Source organism: Ammospiza caudacuta, chromosome 30 (assembly GCF_027887145.1).
Source record: "Ammospiza caudacuta isolate bAmmCau1 chromosome 30, bAmmCau1.pri, whole genome shotgun sequence".
NCBI classification, from domain to species: Eukaryota; Metazoa; Chordata; class Aves; order Passeriformes; family Passerellidae; genus Ammospiza; species Ammospiza caudacuta.
The window spans coordinates 3,554,270-3,570,137 of NC_080622.1; the positions used below are offsets into that span (position 1 = coordinate 3,554,270).

The 15,868-nt window shown below is 47.2% G+C and overlaps 1 protein-coding gene across 1 annotated transcript; it reads left to right on the top strand.

The window, feature by feature from the left end:
• The first annotated feature begins 167 nt into the window (after window positions 1-167).
• On the top strand, window positions 168-10,040 carry ENSA (endosulfine alpha). The gene is made up of 3 exons (XM_058821629.1): window positions 168-300; window positions 2,793-2,921; window positions 9,569-10,040. Exons 1-3 carry the CDS (start codon window positions 244-246, stop codon window positions 9,737-9,739), a joined length of 357 nt encoding a protein of 118 aa, XP_058677612.1. The 5' UTR covers window positions 168-243; the 3' UTR covers window positions 9,740-10,040.
• Window positions 10,041-15,868: the final 5,828 nt, after the last annotated feature.

The window sequence follows — 15,868 nt, forward strand, 5'->3', positions numbered from 1 at the left end:
GGTCGCTGTTAATGCCAGTCGTTGTTGCCCCGCCCTTTTGCTGGCACCACCTCCCCTCAGTGCTCCGCCTCCCGCTCGCACTGATTGGTCAGGTGTGATGTCACTGCGGCCGCTTCTCTGCGCTCATTGGGTAGAGCTGCTGTCCGTCACGCAGCTGAGGCGGTGGAGGCGGTGGCGGCCATTTTGGAGCAGGGCGCGGGGCCGGACGCAGCGGAGGGAGCGCAGAGGCCCCCCCTCACCGCCATGGCAGCCCCGCTCGGTACCGGCGCCTTCACGGAGGAGACCGGGCAGGAAAAACAGGTGGGGAAACCCCCGGGGAACTGAGGGGGTATCGGGCGAACTCCCACTGGATCGCCTGCACGTCCCTCTTTCCAGTCCTAAGCGGAGATTGGTTATTTCTGTAGTCAGTCTGGCGAAAGCCGGACTCTGATTGGCTACGAGGCTGGGGGTGGGCGGGACTTCCGGATTAGGCTCGATGGCGGCGTGGGGGGTGCGTGGGGTCGGTGGGGTGAGGTTGGGGGGGACCGGGATGGGACCGGGATGGGACCGGGATGGGACCGGGATGGGGTAACGGGGGTGGGAGGGGGCTGGGATTAACCTGGGGTGGGGGTAATGGGGTTGGGATGGGGGTAACTGGGAGGGGATGGGGTAATTGGGATGGGAGGGGGTAACTGGGATGGGAGGGGGTAACTGGGATGGGGTAACTGGGATGGGATTTGGGTGAGTGGGATGGGGTAACTGGGATGGACTGGGGGTAACTGGGATGGATGGCGGTAACTGGGTTGGGGTAACTGGGATGGGTGGGGGTAACTGGGATGGGATCTGGGTAACTGGGATTGGTGTAACTGGGATGGGGTTGGGATGGAGGGAACTGGGATTGGATGGGGTAACTGGGATGGAATGGGGGTAACTGGGATGTTATGGGGATGGAATAACTGGGATGGGGTGATTGGGATGGGGTCACTGGGATGGGATTTGTGTAACTGGGATAGGATGGGGGAACTGGGATGGGGGCGACTGGGATGGATGGGGTAACTGGGATGGGGTAACTGGGATAGGGGTAACTGGGATTGGTGTAACTGGGATGGATTGGTGTAACTGGAATGGGGTAACTGGGATTGGTGTAACTGGGATTGGTGTAACTGGAATGGGGTAACTGGGATTGGTGTAACTGGGATGGATTGGTGTAACTGGAATGGGGTAACTGGGATTGGTGTAACTGGGATTGGTGTAACTGGAATGGGGTAACTGGGATTGGGGTAACTGGGATGGACTGGTGTAGCTGGGATTGGTGTAACTGGGATGGGGTAACTGGGATGGACTGGTGTAACTGGGATTGGTGTAACTGGGAGCTCAGGGCAGCACTCCCAGACCCTGCAATGGTTTTAGGGGATGAAGCTTTGGGTGCTGCTGTCAGACCCCCTGACCCCAAAATCCCATCCAGGACCCCTAAAAGCTCTCCAGGACCCCCAAAATCCTGACTGGGACCCCCAAATCCTGTCCAGGACCCCCAAATCCTCCCCAGAACCCCCAAAATCCTCCCCAGGACCCCCAAAATCCTGATTGGGACCCCCAAATCCTCCCCAGGACCCCCAAAATCCTGTCCAGAACCCTAAAAGCTCTCCAGGACCCCCAAAATCCTGATTGGGACCCCCAAATCCTCCCCAGGACCCCCAAAATCGTGTCCAGGACCTCCCAAATCCTCCCCAGGACCCCCAAATCCTCCTCAGGAACCCCAAATCCTCCTCAGGAACCCCAATCCTTCCCAGGACCCCCAAAATTCTGTCCAGGACCCCCAAATCCAGGAATTCCTTCCTAAAATTCAGCCTAAAATCCAGGAATTCCTTCCCAAAAGAAATAATGTAAAATTTATTTAATAAATAATTGTAAATATGTATTAGTAATGTAATAACTACTGCCAATTTTATTTATGAAATAAGTGTTAATGCAATTAATAAATGTAAATTAATAGTGCAATCAAAAATGTCAATTTCCTTTCGTGAATAAATTTTGATTTAAGAAATGAATGTAAATATAAATTAATGTGCATTTCGTTAAATAAATAAATTTTAATTAAATATTTTAATATAAATTAATAATGCCAGCAATAATGTGCATTTTATTTGATAAATTTAAATTGGATTAATAAATATAAATAAATTTAGCTATTATTATATTGATATAATATAATGTAATGTAATATATAATGTAATATAATTATATTATGTTATATTATATTATATTATATTACATTATATTATATTATATTATATTATATTATATTATATTATATTATATTATATTATATTATATTATATTATATTGTATTATATTTATATTGTATTATATTGTATTATATTGTATTATATTGTATTATATTATATTATATTATATTATATTATATTATATTATATTATATTATATTATATTATATTATATTATATTATATATAATTAGTGCAATATTATATTTAATGCTATTAGTATTGTATTGTATTAATATTAATATTGTATCAATATTAACATTTATTAATATGTTATGTATTGATATATAGTATTAATAAATATATAAATGTTTATATTAATTAAATAGAAATTAAATTAATATAACTTAATAATAACATTTCATTTATTAAATAAATTTTAATTTAATTAATACACATAACTTAATAAGAAAATAATGAAGATTTCATTAAATAAATTTAAATTTAATTCATAAATATAAATGAAGGATGTAATAAATAATATAAATGTTATTTAATGAATAATTTTTGATTTTTTTCTGTATTTTAGGACTGTCAGGAGAAGGACAAAGGCATTTCCCCTGAGAGGGCAGAGGAGGCCAAGCTCAAGGCCAAATATCCCAACCTGGGCCAGAAACCCGGGGGCTCTGATTTCCTCATGAAGAGGCTGCAGAAAGGGGTGAGTGAGGGCACAGGAGATCCAAAAAATGGGGAAAAAATGGGGAAAAACTGCTAAAAAATGGGGCAAAAAAATTGGGAAATTTGGGGAAAGAATGGGGAAAAAAATTGGGAAATTTGGGGAAAGAATGGGGAAAAAATTGGGAAATTTGGGGAAAGAATGGGGAAAAAATGGGGAAAAAACGGGGAAAAAATTGGGAAATTTGGGGAAAGAATGGGGAAAAAATGGGAAAAAATGGAGAAAAAAAATTGGGAAATTTGGGGAAAGAATGGGGGAAAAATGGGGAAAACTTTGGGAAATTTGGGGAAAGAATGGGGGAAAATGGGGAAAAAACGGGGAAAAAATTGGGAAATTTGGGGAAAGAATGGGGAAAAAATGGGGAAAAAACGGGGAAAAAATTGGGAAATTTGGGGAAAGAATGGGAGAAAAATGGGGAAAAAATTGGGAAATTTGGGAAAGAATGGGGAAAAATTTGGGAAATTTGGGGAAAAAATGGGGGAAAAAATGGGGAAAAAACGGGGAAAAAATTGGGAAATTTGGGGAAAGAATGGGGAAAAAACGGGGAAAAAAATTGGGAAATTTGGGGAAAGAATGGGGGAAAAATGGGAAAAAATGGGGAAAAAAATATTGGGAAATTTGGGGAAAGAATGGGCAAAAAATGGGGGAGAAAAAAGGGAAAAACTGTGGGAAATTGGGAGAAAAAAAAAAGGGAAACTTGGAGGAAAATGGGGAAAAATCCAGGGAAAGAATGGGAAAAATAATGGGAAGTTTGGGAGAAAAATGGGGGGAAAAAAGGGAAATCTGAGGGAAAAATGGGAAATCTGGGAAAAACCTGGAGAAAAAAAGCAGAAAGTGGGAAAAAACCAAGGGAAACCTGGGGAAAAATGGGGGAAAAAATTGGAAACCTGGGGAAAAATGGGGAGAAAAGACCTGGGAAACCTGGGGAGGAAAAAAACTGGGAAATTGGAGAAAAAAGGGAAAAATAATAGGAAAAATAAATGGGAAACAAACTGGGAAAAAAACCCTGGGAAAAGTGGGGGAAAAAATGGAGAAAAAATGGAGAAAAAACTGGTGAGGAAACCTGGGGAAGAAATGGGAGAAAATGAGGGAAAAATTGAGAAATCTGGGAAAAAACCTGGGAAAATTGGGAAAAAATGAGGAAAATCTCTCAGGAATGGGATTAAATCCTCAGAAATGGATCAAAAGACTTCTGGGTTGGGAAAAAGGAAGGAAGGGATCAGGCCCTGAGCCTTTATTTGGGAAATTAATTTAATTTATTATCCTACTGAAAAATAATAAATAAATTTATTATTTGTATATAAAATTGACAATTTCATTTTTTATGCCATTAAGAAATAATAAATAAATTTTTACTTATATATAAAATTTAAAAATTTATATGTAAGTAAAATTTATATTAAAAATATTTATATTTATATAAAAATTTTATATTTATAAAATTTATAATGGAATTTATATTCCATTAAGAAATAATGAATTTATTACTTATATATAAAATTTAAAATTGAATTTATTACCTCATATAAAATTTAAAATTGAATTTATTACCTCATTAAAAAAACATAAATTTAAGAGAACATAAATGTATTATTTATATATAAAGATTAAAATTTTAATTAAAACTAAAATTGAAAAATAAACCTTAAAATTTTAATTTTACACCCAAAAATCCATTTAAAATTAAAAAAAATCATTTTATTTTAACTTCAAATTTTTTTTGGCTAAAAAAATTTTATTTTTAATTTTAACTAAAATTAAAATTCTCATTTTAGTTGAAGGAGTTGGATCAATTTTAAATGAAATTAAATTAAATTAAATGATGGGTGGGATTGGCACTGGGACGCCCTTTGAGCTGGGATGGTGCAGGAAGGGCCAGGGGTTGTTCTGTGGGGCAAAAGTCCTGGGTTTGTCACTCTGGTTTATGATCCCACAGTGCTGGTGTGTCAGTCTGGCTCAGCACCCCATAAATCCTGGCCCTAGACCTGGCTCACCCCATAAATCCTGGCTCCAGACCTGGCTCACCCCATAAATCCTGGCTCACCTCATAAATCCTGGCTCTGGGCCTGGTTCACCCCATAAATCCTGGCTCACCCCATAAATCCTGGCCCTAGGCCAGACTCACCCCATAAATCCTGGCCCTAGACCTGGCTCACCTCATAAATCCTGGCTCACCTCATAAATCCTGGCTCACCCCATAAATCCTGGCCCTAGACCTGGCTCACCTCATAAATCCTGGCTCACCTCATAAATCCTGGCCCTAGGCCTGGCTCACCCCATAAATCCTGGCTCTGGGCCTGGTTCACCCCATAAATCCTGGCTCACCTCATAAATCCTGGCCCTAGGCCTGGCTCACCCCATAAATCCTGGCTCCAGACCTGGCTCACCCCATAAATCCTGGCTAGGCCAGACTCACCCCATAAATCCTGGCTCTAGGCCTGGCTCACCCCATAAATCCTGGCTCTAGGCCTGGTTCACCCCATAAATCCTGGCTCACCTCATAAATCCTGGCCCTAGACCTGGCTCACCCCATAAATCCTGGCTCCAGACCTGGCTCACCCCATAAATCCTGGCTCACCTCATAAATCCTGGCTCTGGGCCTGGTTCACCCCATAAATCCTGGCTCACCTCATAAATCCTGGCTCTGGGCCTGGTTCACCCCATAAATCCTGGCCCTAGGCCAGGCTCACCCCATAAATCCTGGCTAGGCCAGACTCACCCCATAAATCCTGGCTCTAGGCCTAGCTCATCACCCCATAAATCCTGGCTCTAGGCCTGGTTCACCCCATAAATCCTGGCTCTAGGCCTGGCTCACCCCAAAAGTCCTGGCTCTAAGCCTGGCTTGTCATCCTAAAAGTCCTGGCTCTCTAGGCCTGGTTTATCATCCCAGAAGTCTTGGTTCACCATCCCAAAAATCCTGGTTCACCATCGCAAAAATCCTGGCTCATCCCATAAATCCTGGCTCTCTAGGCCTGGCTCATCATCCCAAAAATCCTGGTTCATCACCCCAAAAATCCTGGCTCATCCCAAAAGTCCTGGCTCTCTAGGCCTGGCTCATCCCAAAATTCCTGGTTCACCATCCTAAAAGTCCTGGCTCTGTCACCCCTAGCTCCTCATCCCATAAATCCTGGCTCTAGGCCTGGCTCACCCCATAAATCCTGGCTCTAGGCCTGGCTCACCCCATAAATCCTGGCTCTAGGCCTGGCTCACCCCATAAATCCTGGCTCCAGACCTGGCTCACCCCATAAATCCTGGCTCTAGGCCTGGCTCACCCCATAAATCCTGGCTCTAGGCCAGGCTTATCATCCTAAAAGTCCTATCTGTCTAGGCCTGGTTTATCATCCCAGAAGTCTTGGTTCACCATCCCAAAAATCCTGGTTCACCATGCCAAAAATCCTGGGTCATCCCATAAATCCTGGCTCTCTAGGCCTGGCTCATCCCAAAAGTCCTGGTTCACCATCCCAAAAGTCCTGGCTCTGTCACCCCTAGCTCCTCATCCCAAAAATCCTGTCTCTCTAGGCCTGGCTCATCCCAAAATTCCTGGCTTACCATCCTAAAAGTCCTATCTGTCTAGGCCTGGTTCATCATCCCAAAAATCCTGGTTCATCATCCCAAAAGTTCTGGCTCTCCAGGCCGGGCTCCTCATCCCAGTGCAGAGGATCCTGTCAGGCTCTGGCTCAGCAGGTGTGATCCCAAACCTGGCAGTGTGATCCCAAACCTGGCAGTGTGATCCCAAACCTGGAAGGTGTGATTTTAACTTTGGAAAATGTGATCCCAAATCTCACAGGTGTGATCCCAAACCTGGCAGTGAGATCCCAAATCTCACAGGTGTGATCCCAGCTTTGGAAAATGTGATCCCAGCCCTCACAGATGTGATCCCAAATCTCATAGTTATAATCCCAGCTCTCACAGGTGTGATCCCAGCTCTCTCAGGTGTGATCCCACATCTCACAGATGTGATCCAGCCCTCACAGATGTGATCCCACATCTCACAGGTGTGATCCCACATCCCACAGATGTGATCCAACCCTCACAGATGTGATCCCACATCTCACAGTTATGATCCAGCCCTCACAGATGTGATCCCACATCTCACAGGTGTGATCCCAGCTCTCACAGGTGTGATCCCAAATCTCAGATGTGATCCCAGCCCTCACAGGTGTGATCCCAGATCTCACAGTTATGATCCAGCCCTCAAAGGTGTGATCCCAGCTCTCTCAGGTGTGATCCCACATCTCACAGGTGTGATCCCAGCCCTCACAGATGTGATCCCAGCTCTCACAGGTGTGATCCCACATCTCACAGTTATGATCCAACCCTCACAGATGTGATCCCACATCTCTCAGGTGTCATCCCAGCCCTCTCAGATGTGATCCCAAACCCGGCAGTGTGATCCCAGCCCTCTCAGATGTGATCCCAGCATTCCAGAGGTTTCCTCCTCCCTGCCGTGCCAGGGCTCAGTGGCTCAGGGCTGCTGCCGCCATCCAAAGGTCCCAGCTCTGTGTCAGAGGTGCCTGAGTCAGGCCCGGGCTGAGTCACTGCCTGGGGGCCAAAGGCCTTTCCTCTAAACCTGCCCTAACTCCTGCCTGCATTTCCCCTTGTGTCATCTGCTGTGGCCTGGGAAAGAGCAATCCCAGCACTCCCTGAGGGATCCTCGTGGCTCTGCTCCTGCACAGCCAACCCAAATCCCAATCCCAGCACTGCCTGAGGGATCCTCGTGGCTCTGCTGTTCCCCTGCTCCTGCACAGCCAGCCCAAATCCCAATCCCAGCACTGCCTGAGGGATCCTTGTGGCTCTGCTCCTGCACATCCAGCCCTAATCCCAACACTCCCTAAAGGATCCTTGTTCCCCTGCTCCTGCATATCCCGTCCCAAATCCCAATGCTCCCTGAGGGATCCTTGTGGCTCTGCTGTTCCCCTGCTCCTGCACAGCCAATCCCAATCCCAAATCCTGCATATCCAACCCCAAACCCAATCCCAGCACTCCCTGAGGGATCCTTGTGGCTCTGCTGTTCCCCAGCTCCTGCACACCCAATCCCAATCCCAAATCCTGCACAGCCAATCCCAATCCCAAATCCTGCAACCAATCCCAAATCCTGCACAGCCAATCCCAAATCCTGCACAGCCAATCCCAGCTCCTGCACAGCCAATTTCATTTCTAACTCCTGCACACCCAATCCCAATCCAAATTTATCCCTTTCCAAAGGGAAAAAGGGAAAGGGATAAAGGGATAAAAAGCACCAGAGACAAGGTGGAATTTGAAGGGTGTTGAGGCAAACCTTTGTTTTGTGTGTTGGGCTTCCAAGCTTGGATTTCTTTTTTTCCCCATGGTTTTGCTGTTCCCCCGCTCCTGCACACCCAACCCCAATCCCAAATCCTGCACAGCCAATCCCAGTCCCAGTCCCAATCCCAATCCCAGTCCCAAATCGTGCACAGCCAACCCCAATCCCAATTTAACCCTCCCCAAAGGATCCTCATGGCTCTGCTGTTCCACTGCTCCTGCACACCCAACCCCAATCCCAAATCCTGCACAGCCAATTTCAGTTCTAACTCCTGCACACCCAATGCCAATCCAAATTCATCCCTTTCCAAAGGGAAAAAGGGAAAGGGATAAAGGGATAAAAAGCACCAGAGACAAGGTGGAATTTGAAGGGTGTTGAGGCAAACCTGCACACCCAACCCCAATCCCAAATCCTGCACAGCCAACCCCAATCCCAAATCCTGCACTCCCAATCCCAATCCCAGATCTTGCACACCAATCCCAAATCCTGCACACCCAATCCCAATCCAAATTTAACCCTCTCCAAAGGAAAAAGGGAAAGGGATAAAAAGGATAAAGGGAAAGGGATAAAGGGATAAAAAGCACCAGAGACAGGTGGAACTTGAAGGGTGTTGAGTGCTGGGCATCCCAAGCTTGGATTTCTTTTTTTTTCCCCCATGGTTTTGCTGTTCCCCTCCTCCTGCACACCCAACCCCAATCCCAAATCCTGCACAGCCAATTTCATTTCTAACTCCTGCACACCCAATGCCAATCCAAATTTATCCCTTTTCCAAAGGGAAAAAGGGAAAGGGATAAAGGGATAAAAAGCACCAGAGACAAGGTGGAATTTGAAGGGTGTTGAGGCAAACCTGCACACCCAACCCCAATCCCAAATCCTGCACAGCCAATCCCAATCCCAAATCCTGCACACCAATCCCAAATCCTGCACAGCCAACCCCAATCCCAATTCCTGCACACCCAACCCCAATCCCAAATCCTGCACTCCCAATCCCAGATCTTGCACACCAATCCCAAATCCTGCACACCCAACCCCAATCCAAATTTAACCCTCTCCAAAGGAAAAAGGGAAAGGGATAAAAAGGATAAAGGGAAAGGGATAAAGGGATAAAAAGCACCAGAGACAGGTGGAACTTGAAGGGTGTTGAGTGCTGGGCATCCCAAGCTTGGATTTCTTTTTTTTTCCCCCATGGTTTTGCTGTTCCCCTCCTCCTGCACACCCAAACTCAATCCCAAATCCTGCACAGCCAATCCCAATCCCAATTTAGCCCTCCCCAAAGGCTCCCCATGGCTCTGCTCTTCCCCTGCTCCTCCTTCACTCCCAATAACCCAAACATTTCTCCCCCTTGCAGCAAAAATACTTCGATTCTGGCGACTACAACATGGCCAAGGCCAAGATGAAGAACAAGCAGCTGCCCAGTGCAGGGCCTGACAAGAACCTGGTGACAGGAGACCACATCCCCACGCCCCAGGACCTGCCCCAGAGGAAATCCTCCCTGGTCACCAGCAAGCTGGCAGGGTAGCTGCACTCCCAGCTGGGGCTGCCCTCTTTTTTGTCTCTTTCTTTTTTTTTTTTTGTTTTTTTGCCTAAATGGATTGAACTTCACTGTACCATAGGGATGGGAGCAGCAGAATCCACGTAGTTTGTTTGAGTCTTTGCAGCAAACGCACCCCAAAGGTGACTTGGGGGGCAGGGTTGGGCTGGCCCTTCCTCCCAGAGAGGCTTTGCCTTAATTTTGCTGCTGTTTGGAACCATCGTGGCTCTCAGAGGCACTGGAGCTGTGCCCCCTTGCTGGCTGGGACAGCCCCAGAGGGGGCACCTGGAGGAGGGGACAGGGCAGGGCTGAGGGGTGGGAAGGGATTGCAGGGTTTGGGGGAGCAGAGATTGAGCCAGCTGGGCAGGAGAGTGATCCCAGCTCTGGAAATGGTGATCCCAGATCTGGAAATGGTGATCCCAGATCTGAAAAGTGATCCCAGATATGGAAGTTGTGATCCCAGATGTGGAAATGGTGATCCCAGATCTGGAAATTGTGATCCCAGATGTGGAAATGGTGATCCCAGATCTGGAAATTGTGATCCCAGATCTCACAGGTGTGATCCCAGATGTGGAAATTGTGATCCCAGATCTGAAAAATGATCCCAGATATGGAAGATGTGATCCTAGATCTGGAAATGGTGATCCCAGATCTGGAAATGGTGATCCCAGATCTGGAAATTGTGATCCCTGGTCTGGCAGGTGTAATCCCAGATCTGGAAATTGTGATCCCAGATCTCACAGGTGTGATCCCAGATGTGGAAATTGTGATCCCAGATATGGAAATGTGATCCCAGATCTGAAAAGTGATCCCAGATGTGGAAATTGTGATCCTAGATCTGGAAAGTGGGATCCCAAATTTGGAAAGTGATCCCAGATATGGAAGTTGTGATCCCAGATTGGAAAGAGTGATCCCAGATCTGGAAATTGTGATCCCAGATCTGAAAAGCAATCCCTGCTCTGGCAGGTGTGATCCCAGATTTGTAAAATGTGATTCCAGATCTGGAAAGTGATCCCAGATGTGGAAATTGTGATCCCAGATCTGAAAAGTGATCCCAGATCTGGAAATTGTGATCCCAGATCTGGAGATTGTGATCCTAGATTTAGAAAGAGTGATCCCAGATCTGGAAAGTGGGGTCCTAGGTCTGCAAAGAGTGATCTCAGATTTGGAAATTGTGATCCCAGATGTGGAAATTGTGATCCCAGATGTGGAAATTGTGATCCCAGATCTGCAAGAGTGATCCCAGATATGGAAGATGTGATGCCAGATGTGGAAATTGTGATCCTAGATCTGGAAAGTGATCCCAGATGTGGAAATTGTGATCCCAGATCTGAAAAGTGATCCCAGATGTGGAAAGAGTGATTCCACATCTGGCAGGTGTGATCCTAGGTCTGCAAAAAATGATCCTAGATTTGGAAATTGTGATCCCAGATCTGAAAAGTGATCCCAGATCTGGAAATTGTGATCCCAGCTCTGAAAAGTGATCCCAGATCTGGAAATTGTGATCCTAGATATGGAAATGGTGATCCCAGATCTGCAAAGTGATCCCACATCTCACAGGTGTGATCCTAGGTCTGCAAAAAATGATCCTAGATTTGGAAATTGTGATCCCAGATCTGAAAAGTCATCCCAGATGTGGAAATTGTGATCCCAAATTTGGAAATTGTGATCCCACATCTGAAAAGTGATCCCAGATCTGGAAATTGTGATCCCAGATTTGGAAAGAGTGATTCCAGCTCTGCAAAGAGTGATCCCAGATATGGAAAGTGATTTCAGCTCTGGAAATTGTGATCCTAGATTTAGAAAGCGTGACCCCAGATTTGGAAAGTGGGATCTTAAATTTGGAACGTGTGCTCTCAGACGTGGAAATTGTGATCCCAGATCTGCAAAGAGTGATCCCAGATCTCACAGGTGTGATCCCAGGTCTGAAAGTGTGCTCTCAGACCTGGAAATTGTGTTCCCAGGTCTCACAGATGTGATCCCAGATCTCACAGGTGTGATCCCAGCCCTGAAGGCACAGTCAGCTGTGAGCTTGAGAGCTTCAAAGTGAAGAAATTGGCTGAGATGAAAAAAAAATATATATATTTTTAATCTCAGGATAATAAACACCAGGAGCAGGGGTGGTGTTGGGCTGAGCTGAGATCTGTCCCTGGCTCAGCTCACAAGGGAGACAACATTGAACATTTCCAGAGGGGCTGGGCAGGGTTTGAAACATCTCGGGGTGCTTGGGGGGTAGAGCCCCACCTCAGCTGGAGCAGCTTGGCTGAATTTGGTCAGAAGGATAAAACCAGAGGAACTTGGATGGATTTGGCTAAAAGGGACAAAACCAGAGGGGCTTGGCTGAATTTGGCCAGAGGGACAAAACCAGAGATGCTTGGCTGAATTTGGCTAAAGGAACAGAACCAGAGGGGCTTGGCTGAATTTGGACAGAAGGATAAAACCAGAGGGGTTTGACTGAATTTGGATAAAAGGGACAAAACCAGAGGAGTTTGACTGAATTTGGATAGAAGGATAAAACCAGAGGGGTTTGACTGAATTTGGCTAAAGGGACACACAACCAGAGGAGTTTGACTGAATTTGGTCAGAAGGATAAAACCAGAGGAACTTGGATGGATTTGGCTAAAAGGGACAAAACCAGAAGGGCTTGACTGAATTTGGCTAAAAGGGACAAAACCAGAGAGGCTTGGCTGAATTTGGACAGAAGGATAAAACCAGAGGGGCTTGACTGAATTTGGATAAAGGGACACAACCAGAGGGGTTTGACTGAATTTGGATAAAGGATAAAACCAGAGGGGCTTGACTGAATTTGGATAAAAGGGACAAAACCAGAGGAGTTTGACTGAATTTGGACAGAAGGATAAAACCAGAGGGGTTTGACTGAATTTGGCTAAAAGGGACAAAACCAGAGGAGTTTGACTGAATTTGGCTAAAGGAACACACAACCAGAGGGGCTTGACTGAATTTGGTCAGAAGGATAAAACCAGAGGAACTTGGATGGATTTGGCTAAAAGGGACAAAACCAGAGAGGCTTGGCTGAATTTGGACAGAAGGATAAAACCAGAGGGGTTTGACTGAATTTGGATAAAGGAACACAACCAGAGGAGTTTGACTGAATTTGGTCAGAAGGATAAAACCAGAAGGGCTTGGCTGAGCTTGACCAGAGGCAGAAAACCTGTCCCCTCGTGGTGCCCTGGTGTCACTTTTCCATGCAGGGACAAGAGTGGGCACAGCTGTGCCAGGGCAGCCCAAACTTTGATTTCTTTTTTCCCCATGTTTTCCCTTGTATTTTCTTTCTCTCAAACCTGGGGGGAAAAACAACTAAACCCCCAAATTAACACCAACATCACAACAAAAAACCCTTAGAACCTGCAGAGCCAGGGCTGGGGGTGGCACTGTCCCCTCCTGGTGCCCTGGTGTCACTTTTCCATGCAGGGACAAGAGTGGGCACAGCTGTGCCAGGGCATCCCAAACTTTGATTTTTTTTCCCCCATTTTTTCCCTTCTTGTATTCAAACCTGGGGAAAAAAATTAACAAACCCCCAAATTAACACCAACATCACAACAAAAAACCCTTAGAACCTGCAGAGCCAGGGCTGGGGGTGGCACTGTCCCCTCGTGGTGCCCTGGTGTCACTTTTCCATGCAATGGGGAGTGTGGGCACAGCTGTGCCAGGGCATCTCAAACTTTGATTTCTTTTTTCCCCACGTTTTCCCCTTCTTGTCTTTTCTTTGTCTCCAAGGAAAAAAACACCCCAAATTAACACCAAAATCACAACAAAAAAACCAAGAGTGGGCCCAGCTGTGCCCCAAAACCTGCCCCAATTTCAGCCCCAAGGACCAAAGGAGGGCAGGCAGGAGTGAGGGATGCCCAGCAGGGTTTTGCCCCTGTGTGTGTCACCTGTGTCACCTGTGTCACTTCCCTGCTGTGTTTGCCCAGGGTGTGCCGGAATGTGGCTCTGCCTTCAGGTGTTTCCTGGATCCTCCTGTGAGAAAAATCCCCGGGGCTGCTCCTGTCACCCTCTGGGGCAGGGACAAGGAGTGTGGTGGCATCGGGAGCTGTCCCTTGTCCCCACAGGGTCCTGCTGTGGCCCCCAGCCCCTGTGTGACCTGCTTGGGGCAGTGGCTGCACACCCTCCTGCTGCCTGTCCCAGCCATGTTGTAAATAGGTAACAAATATATATAAAAAAAAAAAATATATATATATATATAATTTTTTTACATGGTCACCTCTTCTGGACTGCTGTGCTTGCTTTTTATTCAACTCCAAAAAAAAAAAAAAAGGGGAAATAAAACCTAAAAGAGGAAATAAAGGGAAAGGTGCAAAGGGGAATTGCTGCTCTGGGGGGTGTCCCTGTGCTGGGGGGGGCAGAGGGAGGGGACAGCCCTCCAAAATGTGTGGGGACACCCTCCAAAACGTGTGGGGAGACCCCAAAATGTGTGGGGAGACCCTCCAAAACGTGTGGGGAGACCCCAAAATGTGTGGGGACAGCCCCCAAAATGTGTGAGGAGACCCCAAAACGTGTGGGGACAGCCCCCAAAACGTGTGGGGAGACCCCAAAACGTGTGGGGACAGCCCCCCAAAACGTGTGGGGACACCATTCAAATGTGTGGGGACAGCCCCAAATGTGTGGGGACACCCCCCAAAACGTGTGGGGAGACCCCAAAATGTGTGGGGACACCCTCCAAATGTATGGGGAGACCCCAAAACGTGTGGGGAGACCCCAAAATGTGTGGGGACACCATTCAAATGTGTGGGGACAGCCCCAAATGTGTGGGGAAAGCCCCCAAATGTGTGGGGACACCATTCAAATGTGTGGGGACAGCCCCAAAACGTGGGGACAGCCCCAGAATGTGTGGGGACAGCCCCCAAATGTGTGGGGACACCATTCAAATGTGTGGGGACAGCCTCCAAACATGTCGGGACACCCTCCAAACATGTGGGGACACCCTCCAAAAGTGTGAGGACAGCCCCAAAACATGTGGGAACAGCCCCAAAACAGGTGGGGACACCCTCCAAATGTGTGGGGACACCTCCCAAACTGTGGGGACACCCTCCAAATGTGTGGGGACACCCTCCAAATGTGTGGGGACACCCCCAAAATATGTGGGGACAGCCCCCAAAAGTGTGGGCTCACAGAGGCACTGGTGGGCACAGGGGAGGGATTTTACCAACCCAAATCCTTCCACTCTGTCCCACCGTGGCACCTTTGTCCCCAGTGCCACCCCTCAGGCTCTCTCCAGGTTCATTTTGGGGTGCATGGGGGGGGGGCTGCCGTGTCCCACCTGTGGGATTTTCATCCCTGACTTTTCCCCTGCAGCTCTCTGCGTGTGCCCCTGTCCTGGATTTTCCCCCCAAAAAAATCCTGGGAATTCCCAAGGCCTGGAGGCCACGCAGCGACCCTGAGGGGACAGGCAGGGACACGCTGTTCCAGCTCGTGTTTGTGCTAAAGCTTGGCACCACCTCCCAAAAAACGTGCTGGGTGCTGCCAGAGCTCCCTGCTCTTGGCTCCTGCTGCCAAAAATTCCTTCCCAGCCAAGGACACACATTCCTTGGGGCCACGGGAAGGATTCTGAGAGGGACGGATTTCATCCTGCCGGACCTGGCTTTGGGCTGGGTGACAAGGGGGACAGGAGTTGGGGACACCCAGGGGGATGCACAGCCCTGGGTTTGGTGAGCTGGGACATCTCAGGGTGTCAAACAGAGCACGCTGGGCTTGGTTTGTCCCCAAAAACGGTGACAGAGAGGTGGCAGCTCCAAACAGAGCGCACTGGGCTTGGTTTGTCCCCAGAAATGGTGACAGGGAGGTGGCAGCTCCAAACAGAGCACGCTGGGTTTGGTTTGTCACAGTTTGTCCCCAGAAATGGTGACAGGGAGGTGGCAGCTCCAAACAGAGCACGCTGGGCTTGGTTTGTCCCCAAAAATGGTGACAGGGAGGTGGCAGCTCCAAACAGAGCGCACTGGGCTTGGTTTGTCCCCAAAAATGGTGACAGGGAGGTGGCAGCTCCAAACAGAGCACGGTGATGGTGACAGAAGCTATTTTTTATTCGGTATAAAAATAGAGATCTATTCTTCTATATAAAAATATAGAATATACATTTCTTCTATAAAGAAATACAGA

Coding starts and splice junctions, on each gene's coding strand:
- ENSA (XM_058821629.1), top strand. CDS start 244: ATGGCAGCCCCGCTCGGTACCGGCGCCTTCACGGAGGAGACCGGGCAG. Junction 301..2,792: donor AGACCGGGCAGGAAAAACAG/GTGGGGAAACCC, acceptor TCTGTATTTTAG/GACTGTCAGGAGAAGGACAA. Junction 2,922..9,568: donor TGAAGAGGCTGCAGAAAGGG/GTGAGTGAGGGC, acceptor TCCCCCTTGCAG/CAAAAATACTTCGATTCTGG.